The 18,477-nt window shown below is 48.4% G+C and overlaps 1 protein-coding gene across 1 annotated transcript in view; it reads left to right on the forward strand.

Annotated features, from left to right (window-relative positions):
- LOC126165126 (uncharacterized) overlaps nt 1–18,477 on the forward strand; it is a 204,140-nt gene that overhangs the window by 173,689 nt on the left and 11,974 nt on the right. Inside the window, exon 4 of the mRNA XM_049920295.1 lies at nt 3,030–3,242. Coding sequence (XP_049776252.1) covers nt 3,030–3,242 — 213 coding nt within the window. The remainder of the gene's footprint in view (nt 1–3,029; nt 3,243–18,477) is intronic.

Consider the following 18,477-nt stretch of genomic DNA (forward strand, 5'->3'; position numbering starts at 1 on the left):
TCAGGAAATGCAGAAACAGAGCTCCATGATGAGCCGCGCTCGGGACGTCCTGTCTCAGCCATTGCTCCGGACACGCTGAATCGTGCGGATGCCATTATTCGTGCCGACCGGCGCATCAAAACTCGACAAGTGGCCCTACAGTTGTCTGCTAGCATTGGAAGTGCGTGTGCAATGATCGAGACTCTCGGATATTCAAAGAAGTGCTCACGATGGTTTCCACGAATACTCACAGTGGACCACAAGATTCGAAGAAAGGCCATTTCATCTGAATTGTTGGAGCGTTTTGAGACCGACGGAGAGGCCTTTCTGTCTGCGCCGGAAACAAAAAGGCAGACCATGAATTGGCATCACCCTCATTCACCACAAAATAAGAAATTCGAGACAAACCCCTCTGCCGGAAAAGTCATGGTGATAGTCTTCTGGGATTGTGATGGCGTCATTCTCGTGGATGTGATGCCAAGAGGGTCGACCATCAATTCAGAGGCATACGTAAGACTCTGAACAAACTGAAGAACCGTTTCCCAAGTGTTCGATAGGACAAACATCCAGCAGAAATCTTGCTCTGACACGATAATCCATGCCCACACACAAGTCTGAGAACTCAGGAACACATCGCCAAATTTGGTTGGACGTCATTGCCTCTCTACACTCCAGACCTGGCACCCTCAGTCTTCCAACTCTTTGGGCCACTTAAAGATTCTCTATGGGGAACACACTTTGAAAATGACGAGAGCGTCAGTCATGCAGTGAAAACATGGCTACACCTTCAGGACACGAGCTTTTACCAGCAGGGAATACATACTCTTCCACAATGTTGGCGCACGGCCATAGAATGTGATGGAGACTATGTAGAAAAACAGGACGTGGACAAGACATGTTGATGCATATTATCATCAAATTCTGACCCTTAACAATAAATACACTCCTGGAAATTGAAATAAGAACACCGTGAATTCATTGTCCCAGGAAGAGGAAACTTTATTGACACATTCCTGGGGTCAGATACATCACATGATCACACTGACAGAACCACAGGCACATAGACACAGGCAACAGAGCATGCACAATGTCGGCACTAGTACAGTGTATATCCACCTTTCGCAGCAATGCAGGCTGCTATTCTCCCATGGAGACGATCGTAGAGATGCTGGATGTAGTCCTGTGGAACGGCTTGCCATGCCATTTCCACCTGGCGCCTCAGTTGGACCAGCGTTCGTGCTGGACGTGCAGACCGCGTGAGACGACGCTTCATCCAGTCCCAAACATGCTCAATGGGGGACAGATCCGGAGATCTTGCTGGCCAGGGTAGTTGACTTACACCTTCTAGAGCACGTTGGGTGGCACGGGATACATGCGGACGTGCATTGTCCTGTTGGAACAGCAAGTTCCCTTGCCGGTCTAGGAATGGTAGAACGATGGGTTCGATGACGGTTTGGATGTACCGTGCACTATTCAGTGTCCCCTCGACGATCACCAGTGGTGTACGGCCAGTGTAGGAGATCGCTCCCCACACCATGATGCCGGGTGTTGGCCCTGTGTGCCTCGGTCGTATGCAGTCCTGATTGTGGCGCTCACCTGCACGGCGCCAAACACGCATACGACCATCATTGGCACCAAGGCAGAAGCGACTCTCATCGCTGAAGACGACACGTCTCCATTCGTCCCTCCATTCACGCCTGTCGCGACACCACTGGAGGCGGGCTGCACGATGTTGGGGCGTGAGCGGAAGACGGCCTAACGGTGTGCGGGACCGTAGCCCAGCTTCATGGAGACGGTTGCGAATGGTCCTCGCCGATACCCCAGGAGCAACAGTGTCCCTAATTTGCTGGGAAGTGGCGGTGCGGTCCCCTACGGCACTGCGTAGGATCCTACAGTCTTGGCGTGCATCCGTGCGTCGCTGCGGTCCGGTCCCAGGTCGACGGGCACGTGCACCTTCCGCCGACCACTGGCGACAACATCGATGTACTGTGGAGACCTCACGCCCCACGTGTTGACCAATTCGGCGGTACGTCCACCCGGCCTCCCGCATGCCCACTATACGCCCTCGCTCAAAGTCCGTCAACTGCACATACGGTTCACGTCCACGCTGTCGCGGCATGCTACCAGTGTTAAAGACTGCGATGGAGCTCCGTATGCCACGGCAAACTGGCTGACACTGACGGCGGCGGTGCATAAATGCTTCGCAGCTAGCGCCATTCGACGGCCAACACCGCGGTTCCTGGTGTGTCCGCTGTGCCGTGCGTGTGATCATTGCTTGCCCTCTCGCAGTGTCCGGAGCAAGTATGGTGGGTCTGACACACCGGTGTCAATGTGTTCTTTTTTCCATTTCCAGGAGTGTATGTTCTGAGAAAAAAATGTAGGGCATTACATATTTATCAGCCCTAGTAGTAAGACACTGATTGCATACACAATGGAAGAGATCGAAATGACCGAGCGAGGTGGCGCAGTGGTTAGACACTGGACTCGCATTCGGGAGAACGACGGTTCAATCCCGCGTCCGGCCATCCTGATTTAGGTTTTCCGTGATTTCCCTAAATCGGTCCAGGCAAATGCCGGGATGTTTCCTTTCAAAAGCGCACGGCCGACTTCCTTCCCCGTCCTTCCCTCATCCGATGAGACCGATGACCTCGCTGTCTGGTCTCCTTCCCCAAACCAACCAACCAAGATCGAAATGAGATAATGCCTGATAGGTAAGCAACACACCTAACATATAGGTACTGCGGTTACGATCTTAACGGACCAAGGCTGCTAGGAAACCTACCGTAGTCTACACTTATACATTTACTTACAATAGTTTACGATAGCCTATAGTAGTTCTTCAGCTCTGCCCAGCGCAAATGCTGTATGTTGGGTTGGGTTGCCTACGTTGAGGTGCACGAAGTATTTTCCAGACCAGTTTTATTTTGCCGGCCCTGTACAAAGTTAGTGCCGAATGTTGCCGCTGAATGCGCTCGCTTTACGCTTCGTTTACCTGTATGTCGCCCGACCGCCCGAGAGGGGGAGAAGCTGCAGCAGTGTTCTCTCGGCAGGGCGTTCAAGTCGCTGACCGAGGTGCGCGGCCGCCACTGCGCCGCCAGCCGCTCGGCGGGCAGCATCTCGCAGTTCGACATGGCCGTCACGCAGTTCGGCTTCATCGGCTTCACCATGGTGGCGCCCGAGAAGCTGGGCATCGAGCGCGGCGGCGAGGAGGGCATCGTGCACTTCTGGCGCGTCATCGGCTACCTCATGGGCATGGAGGACAGGTGCGTGCGCGCGCTCATTAAAGCTGCACGGCCAGTACTGAAACGTGTCACAGTTAACGCAGCAGCTCCGGCATTCGTTCTGGTGGCACTCACACTTCTGATCTCCTCGAATATGTGCAACTTCTGCATTCCTTGCTGTCTCCACAAGCGATGCTCCTAGGGCCTGATCGTGGGGGGAAAAAGTCGCAACACCAAAAAATAATTAATGTAGGATTAATGTAGAATGGAATTTTGGGATTACATTTGTCTAGGTAATATACTCGTATTTAAGTTACTAACATTGCAAGATCATAGGTTAATGGAAGTGCGAGGGAAGCCATTCCAAATGTCAAATGCTGGGACATTAATAACTGTTGTAACCGCCAGGATGTTGAATGCAAGCATGCATACCTCATTGCGTTGTGTCATGCAGGTGCCGCATGTCAGTTTGTGGTATGGAGTTTCATGTCTGTTGTGCTTGGTAGGTCAATACACTTTTTATCTCCGTGAATATCTGTAACTTCTGCATTTCTTGTTGTCTCCACAAACGATGCCCCTAGCACGCGATCGTTGGGGAAAAATCGCAACACCGAAAATGCTGTTTGTGGATGAGACGGGAACTGTCGTTCGACGATGTCCAATACGCGTTCGATTGAAGACATATCTGGTGACCGAGCAGGACGAGGCAACGGATGGCAGTCCGTAGGAGTGATGGGTTACAAAAGCGGTATGTGGGCGAACGTTATCCTGTTGACAAACATCCTCTGGAATGCTGTTCACGAATGACAGCACAATGGGTCGAATCACCAGACTGACGTACATATATGCCGTCAGTTTGTGAGGGATAACAACGAGAGTGCTCCTGCTATCATACAAAATCGGACCCCAGACCGTGACCCGAGGTTTAGGTCCAGTACGTGTAGCATGCGGACAATTTGCTTGGAGGCCCTCAGCTGGCCTCCTTCTGGTCTTCACTGGCACCGAGGCAGGCAGAAACAGTTTTCATCAGGAAACACAACAGGCGTCCACCCTGCCTTCCTATGAGCTCTTGCTTGATACCAGTGAAGCCACAAGTGGTGGTGGTTTGGGGCCAGTGGAATGCACACTACAGTGCGTGTGTCTGGGATCTGTCGTTGAAATTAACGACTTGTAACAGTTCGCTGTCTCACTGTAGTGCCAACTGCTGCTCAAACTGCTGCTGCAGATGTATTGCGATGCGACAGAGCCATACGCCGAACGCGATGGTCTTCGTTATCGGTATTTCCACATGGCCGTCCGGAGCCCGGTCTTTTTGCGACCGTACATTCCCGCGACCACCTACACCAGGAGTCATGTACAGTGACTACGTTCCTGCCAGGTATTTCGCAGAAGGAACATTCAGCTTCTCGTAGCCTTATTATACGACCTCTTTCAAACTCAGTAAGGTACTGGTAATGGCGTCTTTATCGCCCTAACAGCATTCTTGACTAACATCGACACAGAACGTCCAAACTCAAAAGCAAGAAATCTGATTAGGCACCATCATTCAGACCTACCAACTGTCATTTATGTCGCACAACTCGTTCTTAGAGTTGCGATTTTTTTTTCCAGTCATTGTGTAAGAACATTATGGAGTTGACTTGTAACCTCCCCCTCACTTATCGACCTTAATGACCGTGAAAAATTAAACCGCGTGTACCTAATGGAAATTTTGGAAAAGCAATCGTCACCGAAGTTAATCTGTCGGTAAAGAGGGAGGAAAGGGTTACATCTAAATCAAAGGAAAAATTCTAATGAAACAGGTGGAAATTAATTTTGAAAAGGGGTAAAGTTAATAAAGAAAGTAAATGTGCGGCCGTTACGTTAACAATTAACTAGCGTTAATTAGATATTTGAGATTTGGGGGAAATTACGGTCGCCAGTCCTAAGGACAATTACTATAGTAACTGAAAAAGAAAGGTTATTACACATATAATTAGCACTAGAAGTGTGGCAACTGAAGGTTGACACATGTAGTGTGAAAACTGAAAGTTTGTCAGAAGTAATAAATTTCGCTACACTCTGACTTAATTTAGCAAAAGAATTAATAAAACCGGAAAACCGAAAGTTAATTTAGTGACTGAAGTTAATGATGAGCTTTCTTTCTGAAGCACATCGAAATTCAGTAAAATACGGTTAGTCTTGGAATACCTCAACAATCATTTCAAAAGCTACTTGAATCTACGCAATTTAGAAAGAAGAGATTTAACTTTGAACTTGAATTAAACTATTCTGAACAATTAACAATAGTAAAATTTAGTACGTACCAAGCTGAGCTGCAGTCACAGGTAAGCTAAAATTCGGTAACAAAACTCGCACTCTTAATTCGTGCTTGTGTAATCTAAATATGATGATTTTTGAAATTAAAAACTGAATTTTGAAATTAAAGCAGTGAAATAAAATGATGCTGGCGTTTGAATTTCAACGACACTCGGGTTCATTCCGGAAAAGGAAGGGACCCTGCTTGGTAATGCAACTGGGACAATGAGCAACAAAGGTTCATGCTAAGTTGCTGTAATTTTGTGATTTGAACAATTTGAAAAGCTGAGGTCTGCCATACAGTTCTAAAACTTTACGTGCCCCCAGTTTTCTTTGATGGTTGATTGAAGGTTTGAAACCGTCGATCGAGGAGGTGGCGACAGTCACTCATTGTCGGCCGTCGCTGTTGCAGAAGCTGGATGTCGGCGCGCCTTCTTCTCGACACGGTCACCAGGCGAAACGGGCTCTTGATGTGCGCCAGCTAATGCTTCCCGTCCGTGACACCATGTCAGAAACTATCATCGCGAGTCGAGCGCAATTACATGCTGCCAAACCCCGAAAGCGCGGCAACTCGCGGGAGCGTCACACAACACACCTTCTCCACTGCACTACCCCAGCCAGACTCTCTCTGCTCAGCCCGCGCTCCACGCGGCAGAGTTAACACTACCAAAGATCCTAAACACTTTCGTACTTCACACGACCTATCGATGTAATCGTTCGATAGCAGTTTTCCCTAGGCAAGACCCAGCGTAAAAATACAAATAATATTTACGAAACAAACCAATTATACATCGACATAAACGCATAAATATATATATACAAATAGTAAAACAATTACAATATACGAAGACACAGAAATGTTATATATTCAGGTAACAAAAATAAGGAAAACAAATTTATAGTACAATAGATGGAAATAGGAGGATATGCATTTCTGGCGGTACAGACTAACCTTATATGTTTTTATGTCGTAAGAAGTATGACCGCTGTGTTAGTGCCAAATTTGTATTTAACAATTTTCGATCGCCAAATTTTTGTCAAAGAAAGTAACTCGTCAGTTTAAGAGATAAGTCCCACTGACATGTGGAGACTTTTAAGCTCCAAAACCAACGAGTTACTTTCTAACAAGGAAATTTCTGAAGATGGAATATTTCTGTATTGGGAAAAAGTGCGATTCCATACTTGTCGTAAATGAACAGTCACTTCACTGTCATATACTCAACGTACACTGAAGAACCAACGAAATTGGTGCACCTGCCTATTGTCGAAAAGGGCCCCCACGACCACGCAGAAGTGCCACAACACGACGTGGCACGGACTCGACTAATGTCTGGTGTAATGCAAGAGGGAACTGACACCACGACACCTGCAGGGCTGTCTATAAATCCGTAAGAGTACGACGGGGTCGACATCTTTTCTGAACAACATGTTGAAAGGCATCCCAGACATGCTCAATAATATTCAGGTCTGGGGAGTTCGGTGGCCATCGGAAGTGTTTAAACTCAGAAGAGTGTTCCTGGAGCCACTCTGTAGCAATTCTGGACGTGTAGGGTGTAGCACTGTCCTGCTGGAATTGCCCAAGACGGTTGCAATGCACAATGGACATGAACGGATGCAGGTGACCAGACAGGTTGCTTACGTACGTGTCGCCTGTCATAGCCGTATGTAGACATATCAGGGGCCCCGTATCACTACAACTGCAAACGCCCCACACCATTATCGAGCCTCCACCGGCTTGAAGAGTCCCCTGCTGACATACGGGGTCCATGGATTCATGAGGAGGTCTCCATACCCGTACACGATCGTCCGCTCGATATAGTTTGAAACGAGTCTCGAACGACCAGGCAACATGTTTCTAGCGCCGTATTCTGGCTGGTTACGTATCTCTTCTTTCGAATACGCATAGCTATAGCAGTTTCTTTCGCGCTTCGGTGTACATATGACAGCGAACCGTTGTTCTTTTTCGACTAGTTGCTCTGTAGCTAAGAAATATGACCTGAAGATGGGCGACGTTGGCCGGAACCGGTAGTTTGGAAATAAAAAGCCAGCCAGCCGCAGACTGAAACAGTTAGACCATTTTGTATAAAGAAGGACTGCGAATAACTCCCCTTTGATGAATACGTCCAGTTTTGATAACCTTTCCATTTTTTCTCAACACTGCAAATACCTCAAAAAACTCCTGTGTATTATATGTTCTGAGTGAAGAAACAATTTAATAATGACTGCAATCATGTTTGCTCTTATGTAACTGTTTTCAAATGTACAAAATCGAGCAGTATCAAATACAATGTTTACCCTTTTGTGTCAATGAACTGAAATGCTTTATTAGCTACCCCCTTCTCTATATTTAACTGTCTTATCCAACACTTTTGCCGGCCGGGGTGGCCGAGCGGTTCTAGGCGCTACAGTCTGGAACCGCGCGACCGCTACGGTCGCAGGTTCGAATCCTGCCTCGGGCATGGATGTGTGTGATGTGCTTAGGTTAGTTAGGTTTAAGTACTTCTAAGTTCTAGGGGACTGATGACCTGAGATGTTAAGTCCCATAGTGCTGAGAGCCATTTGAATCAAATCCAACACTTTAATCGTATTTGCTCCCATAAAATCGTATGTAAGTGCCTAGCACTTAGAAAGCCCGATCGTGTTAAAATGTGCCAAGCACAACGTTTTTGTGTGTCTTCTAATACGAGTTTATTTTTCTGTGTCCTCTTAAAAATTGAGTAATGCAATAATTGCATTATTATGTTTGTCACTATAGAATTGCATTTCAATTCATAAAAACGTGCATTGCCTAATACAATGAATATACACTGTCCATGCACAATGTGGTGACCACCTGTCAGAAGCCCGTGTAAGCACTTGCTGCAGTACAGACTGCCGTGAGGCGCGCAGGCAGAGAAGTCAGTGAGGTTCTGGTAGGGGCGGACGTGAGTGTGGAGCCGAGGCCCACGGCCGGCCGCGCTACATTTCTCGGTAGAGGATCCGTGACGCGAAGAGCCCGATCGAGATTGTCTCACAAATTACCTATCTGGTTTAAATCCTGGGAGTGTGGAGGCAAGAGGAGTATGTTAGACTCATCCTGGAGCCGTTCGAACCACTCACGTATACTGTGCGCTGTGTGACACGATGCATTGTCTTGCTCGTAGATGCCGCCGTGCAGAGGAAAATCAAATTGCGTGTAGGGGTTGATGCAATTCTCAAACGTAGGTGTGTTGATCCAGTGTGCTTTCCAGAATGACGGGGCCACCCAGGTAACGCCACGAAAACATTCCGCAGACCGTAAGGCCTCCGTAGACGTTTCACCACGCGCATGCCAACGGCCATCTGTCTGATGGACCATAAAACGTTATTCATTATTCTGTGACCACTCGGTAGAAGTCCAGTGCAGGTAATACTGCGCAAATTCCAGCCTCCATCGCAGCTAAACAGCGCTCAGCCTGGGTGCAAGAATAGAAAAGCAACTGGAATCACTCAACAGAGAAAAGTCCACTGGACCTGACGGGATACCAATTCGATTCTACACAGAGTACGCGAAAGAACTTGCCCCCCTTCTAACAGCCGTGTACCGCAAGTCTCTAGAGGAACGGAAGGTTCCAAATGATTGGAAAAGAGCACAGGTAGTCCCAGTCTTCAAGAAGGGTCGTCGAGCAGATGCGCAAAACTATAGACCTATATCTCTGACGTCGATCTGTTGTAGAATTTTAGAACATGTTTTTTGTTCGAGTATCATGTCGTTTTTGGAAACTCAGAATCTACTATGTAGGAATCAACATGGATTCCGGAAACAGCGATCATGTGAGACCCAACTCGCTTTATTTGTTCATGAGACCCAGAAAATATTAGATACAGGCTCCCAGGTAGATGCTATTTTTCTTGACTTCCGGAAGGCGTTCGATACAGATCCGCACTGTCGCCTGATAAACAAAGTAAGAGCCTACGGAATATCAGACCAGCTGTGTGGCTGGATTGAAGAGTTTTTAGCAAACAGAACACAGCATGTTGTTATCAATGGAGAGACGTCTACAGACGTTAAAGTAACCTCTGGCGTGCCACAGGGGAGTGTTATGGGACCATTGCTTTTCACAATATATATAAATGACCTAGTAGATAGTGTCGGAAGTTCCATGCGGCTTTTCGCGGATGATGCTGTAGTATACAGAGAAGTTGCAGCATTAGAAAATTGTAGCGAAATGCAGGAAGATCTGCAGCGGATAGGCACTTGGTGCAGGGAGTCGCAACTGACCCTTAATATAGACAAATGTAATGTATTGCGAATACATAGAAAGAAGGATCCTTTATTGTATGATTATATGATAGCGGAACAGACACTGGTAGCAGTTACTTCTGTAAAATATCTGCGTGCGGAACGATTTGAAGTGGAATGATCATATAAAATTAATTGTTGGTAAGGCGGGTACCAGGTTGAGATTCATTGGGAGAGTCCTTAGAAAATGTAGTCCATCAACAAAGGAGGTGGCTTACAAAACACTCGTTCGACCTATACTTGAGTATTGCTCATCAGTGTGGGATCCGTACCAGATCGGGTTGACGGAGGAGATAGAGAAGATCCAAAGAAGAGCTGCGCGTTTCGTCACAGGGTTATTTGGTAACCGTGATAGCGTTACGGAGATGTTTAACAAACTCAAGCGGCAGACTCTGCAAGAGAGGCGCTCTGCATCGCGGTGTAGCTTGCTGTCCAGGTTTCGAGAGGGTGCGTTTCTGGATGAGGTATCGAATATACTGCTTCCCCCTACTTATACCTCCCGAGGAGATCACGAATGTAAAATTAGAGAGATTAGAGCGCGCACAGAGGCTTTCAGACAGTCATTCTTCCCGCGAACCATACGCGACTGGAACAAGAAAGGGAGGTAATGACAGTGGCACGTAAAGTGCCCTCCGCCACACACCGTTGGGTGGCTTGCGGAGTATAAATGTAAATGTAAATGTAAATGTAAATGTAAATGCACGAACCAGGCGCCTGCTGTGGAGGCCGTTGAGGAGAACACTGTTGGTAGCTCCTCAGTTCGCCTGGGCGGTCAGTTGTTCAGCAGTTTAACGTATACTGGCCAGTACACACCTCCGCAGCCGTCGTTCACCCCTGTCATGTTCGGCCCGTGGCGCAACACAGCTGCCTCATCGCCGGTCTTGGAGGGCGCCATTTTGCCATACTATACCCACTGTAGCATACGAACCGTTTACAAACTTAGCCGTTTCGGAAATGGTTCCCCTCTCGGCCAGGAAGCAAATGATCATGCCCTCTTGGACGTCAGACGAATCTCTCCGTTTCCGCATTACGACAACTGCACTGTTTTCCTCGTCCGCGGGACGCGCTTTATATACCCCCCACTGCTAGTGCTGCCACTTGCCGTTGCGGGTGGTTCTTGCTGGTTGACGTCGAATATTAATGTGACTGTCCCGTGTACTTTTATATACTGTAAAGGAAGAGTAGACAACTAAATAAAATGATCTAAATTTATACGCTGGGCATTCCATGTATGTAACTACCCATAAATAAAAATGATTACACTATCTGATCAAAAGTATCCGGACACCCCTCCACCCTCCCCCCCCCCCCCCCAAAAAAATACGTTTTACGTATTAGGTGCATTGTGCTGCCTCCTACTGCCAGGTACTCCATACCAGCGAAATCAGTAGTCATTAGACATCGTGAGAGAGCAGAATGGGGCGCTCCGCAGAACTCACGGACTTCGAACGTGGTCAGGTGATTGGGTGTCACTTGTGTCATACGTCTGTACGCGAGGTTTCCACACTCCTAAACACCACTAGGTCTACTGTTTCTGATATGATAGTGAAGTGGAAACCGGAAGAGACACTACAGCACAAAAGCGTACGGGCCGACCTCGACTGTTGACTGACAGAGACCACCGACAGTTGAAGATGGTTGTAACGTGTAATAGGCAGACATCTATCCAGATCATCATACAGGAATTCTAAACTGCATCGGGATCTACTGCAAGGACTATGACAGTTAGGTAGGAGGTGAAAAAACTTGGATTTCATGGTCGAGTGGCTGCTCATAAGCCACACATCACGCCGGTAAATGCCAAACGACGGCCTCGTTTGGTGCAAGGAGCGTAAACATTGGACGATTGAACAGTGGAAAAACGTTGTGTGGAGTGACGTATCACAGTACATAATGTGGCGATCCGATGGGAGGGTGTGGATATGGCGAATGCCCAGTGAACGTCATCTGCTAGCGTCTGTAGTGCCAACAGTAAAATTCGGAGGCGGTGGTGTTATGGTGTGGTCGTGTTTTCCATGGGGGTGGGGGGGGGGGCCTTGCACCCTTGTTGTTTTCCGTGGCACTATTACAGCACAGGTCTACATTGATGTTTTAAGCACCTTCTTGGTTCCCACTGTTGAAGAGCAATTCGGCGATGGCGATTGCATCTTTCAACACGATCGAGCACCTGTTCATAATGCACGGCCTGTGCCCGGGTGGTTACACGACAATAATGTCCCTGTAATGGACTGGCCTGCACAGAGTCCTGACCTGAATCCTATAGAATACCTTTGGGATGTTTTGGTACTCCGACTTTGTGGCAGGCCTTACCGACCGACATCGATACCTCTCCTCAGTGCAGCACTCCGTGAAGAATGGGCTGCCATTCCCCAAGAAACCTTCCAGCACCTGATTGAAATTACGCCTGCGAGAGTGGAAGCTGTCGTCAAGGCTAAGGGCGGGCCAACACCATATTGAATTCCGGCATTACCGATGGAGGGCGCCACGAACTTGTAAGTCATTTTCGGCGAGGTGTCCAGAGACTTTTGATCACGTGGTGTAAGGTACGAGGAGCAGCTATAAAGCTTATATTACCGCTTCGAAAAATTCAAGCAGTGACTAGTAAACTTGGTGACAGAGTTAGTCCTCCTCTACGTGTTCAGCCTTCAGTGCGACACATTTCTTTCACCGGTGGATGGATCGGCAGATACCTTGATTGCAGAAGTCTGAATTTTCGCTGTTCAAGAAACTGTCCAGAACTAAGATGGTTCAAATGGCTCTGAGCACTATGGGACTTAACATCTTCGGTCATCAGTCCCCTAGAACTTAGAACTACTTAAACCTAACTAACCTAAGGACATCACACACATCCATGCCCGAGGCAGGATTCGAACCTGCGACCGTAGCAGTCGCGCGGTTCCGGACTGAGCGCCTAGAACCGCTAGACCACCGCGGCCGGCGTCCAGAACTAAGATCTTGTCGTCGTTCTGGAGATGCCTACCTGGTAATTATTCTTCATCGGAGGAAAGAGGAAGAAGTCAGTGAGTGCAGTGTCAGGAGAGTATGGGGCTCAGGCAAAATTCGATAGCTCAAAGCGGCAGCACGTGTTGCTGCGTCCTGTGCAGAATGAGGTGGGGTGTGGTCGTGGAGGAAAAGCACCCGCCTCCCGCAACACTTCACTTCGTTTTGACGAAGCGTGCTCCTATGATGGTTTGTCCCTTGCGTGTGTAATCTATTAGCACCGCACCATGGCAATCCAGTCAGCATCACCTTCGTCTGATGATGACTCCGTCTCCGCCTCTTTCGGTGCTGGTGAATCCTCATGTTTCCATTGGTTACTTTGCTTCTTTCTCTCTGGTAGATCCCGATGAACTCAGCACTCGTCCTGTTCATTGTGTTACAAGCCCCGTAGCTCAGGGGTCGTAATATGTCAGAATGAGCGAGAGGCATAGTTTGGGAGACAGGGATGACTCACGCCGAAGCGTGAAGAGGAACACAGGAAAGTGTGTCACTGACTTTATTACATCGAAGATGCACGGCGGGCACTTCTGTGAACTCGGTGACGGCGCCGCGCACGCCAGTGCCGGAATCTGCAGCGTCGGCGTCCGGTCGCCCAGCCTTGCAGACGTAGCGCGGCGCTGCTGTTCACGCCACAGCTACGTGGCCGCCGCGTTCGTCAGCTGCGCTACTGGCCCGTAGCACGGCTGACTGCCCCCTCAAGCGCGGCTCGTGGACCCCGTGTAGAGCGCCGGAGGGAAGCAGCCGACCGCTGTCTTTGTGAGCCGCAGCGTCTCCGACCGTCCGCCCAGAGCAGCTTATTCAGTGCCTGCGGACAGCTCTGTACCCGGGAGGCCGCTAGTTCGCGCCCCGACCCCGTCTCTGCGGACGGCAGCTTGCAGTCCGCCGGACGATGCCACCCAGGCAGTCCTCTCACTCCTTGCGCCGGTGTAGCTCCGAGGTGCGACGCGCCCCGACACAGCAATGGCTCGTCCGTGCAGCGGACGTTGGAGGTTGTTCCAGCGGGCCGGTTGACCACTGATATCCATCACCAGGAGGTCGCCTTATTTTAATGGAGGTGGAGCCCCTCCACGCCCACACCGGCATGATGGCCAACACAAAAGGTCTACTGCCATCTCTGCATAAGGGTTAGTATTCACTAAAGTGAGGTGTCGCAGGATGTGGGTACTGCGATGTTTGCGTACGTCTGGTTAGGATTAACCATTAATACGCGCTCATCTGGAGATAGATTGGTCGAAATCTGACGAAGGGTAGCGGTTTGAAGGGCAGAGGAAAAAAAAGGGCCAAAGCAAGAGCCAAGGGAAAAAAAACCTCTGCGAAAGTTAGGTCGGGCGGCAAGAGCAGTAGCGGTTGTCTTGCTGCCTGCGATAGGTTGTGCAAGGATAGGCTTTGTTAGTAGTGGGTATCATGCATGTCGATACCTTGACGTTGTGCGTTTGTGCTGCTCGGCGGCTGGCGCTGGGTGCTGGTACAGAGTCCTCGTTCAGCGCCCTGCAACCTGCAACAGTTAGGTTTGTGATCGGTCTTGTGTCCGATAGGTCATATACCGGAGGCACAGTGTGAGGGAGTGTTGGCAGATTGTTCGTGCGTCTGTGGGCGAGCTCGTCGGTGTCCCTGCTGTGGCCTGTTGGTCGGCTCTAATAGCAGCTGGTAGTTGTCAGTCAGTGTTGCTGATATGCAGGGGCTTACCGACGTTTGTCGCTGTTTGCGTGTGTTAGTTTACCATAGGTGGTTATGCCCTAGCTAGCAGTGTCTTTGGTCGCTTGTGTTTCCACCTGTGGTTGTGATCGTAGTTTCCCAGAGTGAGGATGAAAGGATTGTTCGAGTGTCTCGAGTTCCTGTATAGTCGTGTGGCGTGTTTCTTGAATACTTCCTTGAGGAGGTCGCCGTGGATGGCCTGCATTTTAAACCATCGTCATTCTCTCCGGTTGTAGACGCGGGCAGAATGGCGACGCAACTGCTCGATTTGAGCCCCTGTGCTCGCTTATTTATACATCTTTCCCTACGACTCTGACGTAGTTCCCCTGGAGGGGACAAGTGGAGTGCTCTTTCATGAGTACAACGTCAGCTTTCCACAGTCCACTTCGGCCCCTACATGCAGGTCACTAGGCGCTGTTGTAACTGAAACGTATGGGTTCTTCAGAGCACGTCGGTGCCCTGTACTGTCCCGATTACTTCACATTTGTATACAGTGCCCGCCGGGCCGTGCCTTCTAGCCTGCGAGCAGTGCCGTAAACCTGCCTCGCAGAATCGTTTGCAAAATATCGACATAGCCCGTGCCTGCCATCCAATGTGCCAGTAGGTTCCTAACTACTGCCTTCCAGCCATAGTTGCACGAAGTTTACAACAATTCCCCAAATCCGCAGCAGATGTCTGTGTGCAGTCGCCGAACTCATTCGGTGGCCGCTTTCGTCGTCTTCAGAACGTCGTGCGAGACCCGAGACACTGTCTGCGCCAACACCTCAACTGTGATAGCCTGCTCTTGGAGCAGCAGTGTTTCCACTTCTCTGGTCATCCATGCTGGAAGCATGTACACCATCTAACCACTGTTCATATGATGATGCTTTCTCGCCGTCCACTTCCACCAACTCAACGCGGGTTTTCGTTCCCACTCCGGCGCAGAAAACGACTTACCGCGCGGCACTCCACATCATCTCTGAGCTGCACCATGCTTGGCGACTACGTGGTCGCCCCGGGGCTAGAATACCCACATAAATAATCGTCTGTATCCGACGCATCCACAAAATTTTATTTTGATAAAACAAAATAAAATAAAATTTTCTCCCTTACCGTTACCAAAAAAAATAAGTAATTAAAACTTTGAGATGGATGTTAAAATTAGACCCGACTTACTAATGAAGTCCCAACCCAAAATGAAAGGCGTGCTTAAATTCTCCGCAACCAACAACTGAACAGGCCATGATAAGGTGCCAATAGACAAATATGCTCTGCTCTCCCCCAGAATAGGCAACATTTCACTATTAGCAGTCCGACATCTACTTCCGGTAGAACGCACTCTAGACAAGCGAGCTGTTTTACCAAATTCCAAGTACCACGGCTTACTAATGAAAGACCGGGCACTGCCTGTGTCTAATAAGGCACAAATCGGTTCCTGCCCTAATTTCGCACAAATAAAGGGGAGAGAAGGGATCGACCGAGCTCGTTCCCCCCTTCCCCCCTTCTCCTGGCGTCATTTTTGATAACGGGGTTCAAATGGTTCAAATCGCTCTGAGCACTATGGGATTTAACTTCTGAGGTCATCAGTCCCCTAGAACTTAGAACTACTTAAACCTAACTAACCTAAGGACATCATACACATCCATGCCCGAGGCAGGATTCGAACCTGCGACCGTTGCGGTCTCGCGGTTCCAGACTGTAGCGCCTAGAACCGCTCGGCCACTCCGGCCGGCTGATAATGGGGCGTGCGAAGAACCGGACAGGACCGGACCAAATGATCTGGGGATCCGCAACGATAACATTGGCGTTGGTTAGGGACGTTCCGGGGAACAACAGTTGGCAGTGCTTCCGAAGGCGTAGTACTATGAGAACGCTGCTGGGTGACTTCCGGAAATTGGCGGACATCTAATGTGTCAACAACCGCCAACAACTCGGCATATGTTCGCGGTCTCTCAACAAAGATAAATTTTCCCTTCTCTGATGTAGAAAGACCATCAAGCATATGGGTGACACAATCGCGTTCTGAAATTTGTATGTCGAGAGCCTCTACCGCAAGCCTAACACGTTCCACAAATTGCATTAGTGGTTCCCTATCTCCTTGCACCAGCCAAAATTGTTCCTGTTCCAACGCAAAATCTTATCCCTCAGGTGCGTAAGCGAACCGCCTTCTTGCAACGTTTCGGCTATTATCAAAGCCAAACTGCCGCGGGCCACTGAATACAACGCCGTCAATGCCGTAGCATGTGGGAGAGATAGAGCCTCCGTATGTCGCCGTAAACGAACAATTAATTCCAACACCTTGATAACTTGATCTACCGACTCAATAGTAATGTCAGTGACATCATGCAACAATCTCAATAAAGGGTGGGGCAATTCCCAAAGGAATTAGACTGTTCTAATTCGACTCGCTGGGACGCCCGCTCCCTTACATCATGGCGACCCTCCACCTCCGCCGAGGCCTGATCAAAAACTGCTCTGTGCGCGTCTTGGAACCCAACAGATTTTAAATCTAACAAAGACTGATGTGAATGAGCCAATTGAGCTTATGCTCGACGAACCTGTTTTAACGTGGGAGGATCACGCTCAAAGACTGACACGGTAGCACTCCAAGCAGCTATAAATGTGGAAACTGACTATATCCACTTACCCTGATCCGGGAGAAGATCTGGAGACAACGTTACTGGAGCTAACAACGCCGCCCGGAGCCGTGGAATCAACTCATTCACCGTACCGTCAACACTTAGACTTCTGATTCTAAGCTCATATTGCAACTGGGCTTTCGTAAGTAAGTCTAAACCTGGTACTGATCGTGCCATGATCGCTCGGTGTTCCTATATAACACACAAAGGAAATATAAGCAAAAAACGTTCTCAATGAACAAGAGCATAAAAATACAAAAAAAATCACATTCACACTCCACCTACACAAATTAAGGCACCCAAGGTCCGGGAAAAAGGTGCTCTGCTACCACTGACGTGGCTTACTAACACAAGTACAAGGATAGCGTACCAATAGGGACAAGAAAGGAGGCATGAAGGGCGCCAAAAACAGAAATAACAATCATCCATTTATTGCACCATTACACACGCACATAATGATATATGAGACATTACAATTGGCATACTCAAATCTATTATGACAAACAATATGTATCACGAAGGGCACACACAATGGAGTTTAAGAAATTACACTGGCACGTCAACTCCGCTATGACAAACAGTGTGCATAATGAAGGCCGCACAGTTTTACCAATGTAAGAAATTAAAATAATACTAGCATAAAATTAACTAAAATGCCTTGAAGGAAATGTTTATGAGACGAACACGACGGAGCCGCAAGGGAGGAGGCAACACAATACTTAATTCAGGTGCACCAAAACAAACAGCGGACACCAGGCCGCGCCAACAACGGACACGTAAGGCACGCAACTATTCTCTCCGTTGCGATTCCGCACGTTCCACCCGAGTAATAGCTACCTGAAACATTTTAATACTTGGAACAGTATACCAGTGATCAGCAAATTAAAAAAAAAACAATAACATGACATAAAAATAAAATAATTTAAGAAAATCACTTCATATGACTATGAGCTTAAGGTCTTTCGGTAATTAACAGATTACGAAACAGGTAAAGGGGCATGTGCCACTATTAAATCTTCCGTAATTACACTACTAAATTTCTCTGCCCAAGTTGCAATTAACGCAACAAGAATTAAATCATTTAAGTCATAATGTTACTTCAAAATAATAATAAAATCATTTCATACAGCAGAGGACCAAGAGTGGCCCGATCAGTACTCCCCAGTGAAGCAGTTCACACGAGCAGTACTCCACGGCTCCGAGCACACAGCCCCATACAAAATGCAACACGACCACAGCGACCCGGCGTACTACCAGAACCACCAGGCAGTAAACCAAAATCGTACTAAGCCAAAACAAGGACCGACCTTTAAAATAACGAGACCTAGCCTGGACCGGACAACAGACCAAATGCAGGGAAATCCGTAAGAAATCTCAGCCAACTTAATACCAAAACAACAATTTA

The sequence above is a fragment of the Schistocerca cancellata genome, chromosome 1, assembly GCF_023864275.1.
Source record: "Schistocerca cancellata isolate TAMUIC-IGC-003103 chromosome 1, iqSchCanc2.1, whole genome shotgun sequence".
NCBI classification, from domain to species: domain Eukaryota; kingdom Metazoa; phylum Arthropoda; class Insecta; order Orthoptera; family Acrididae; genus Schistocerca; species Schistocerca cancellata.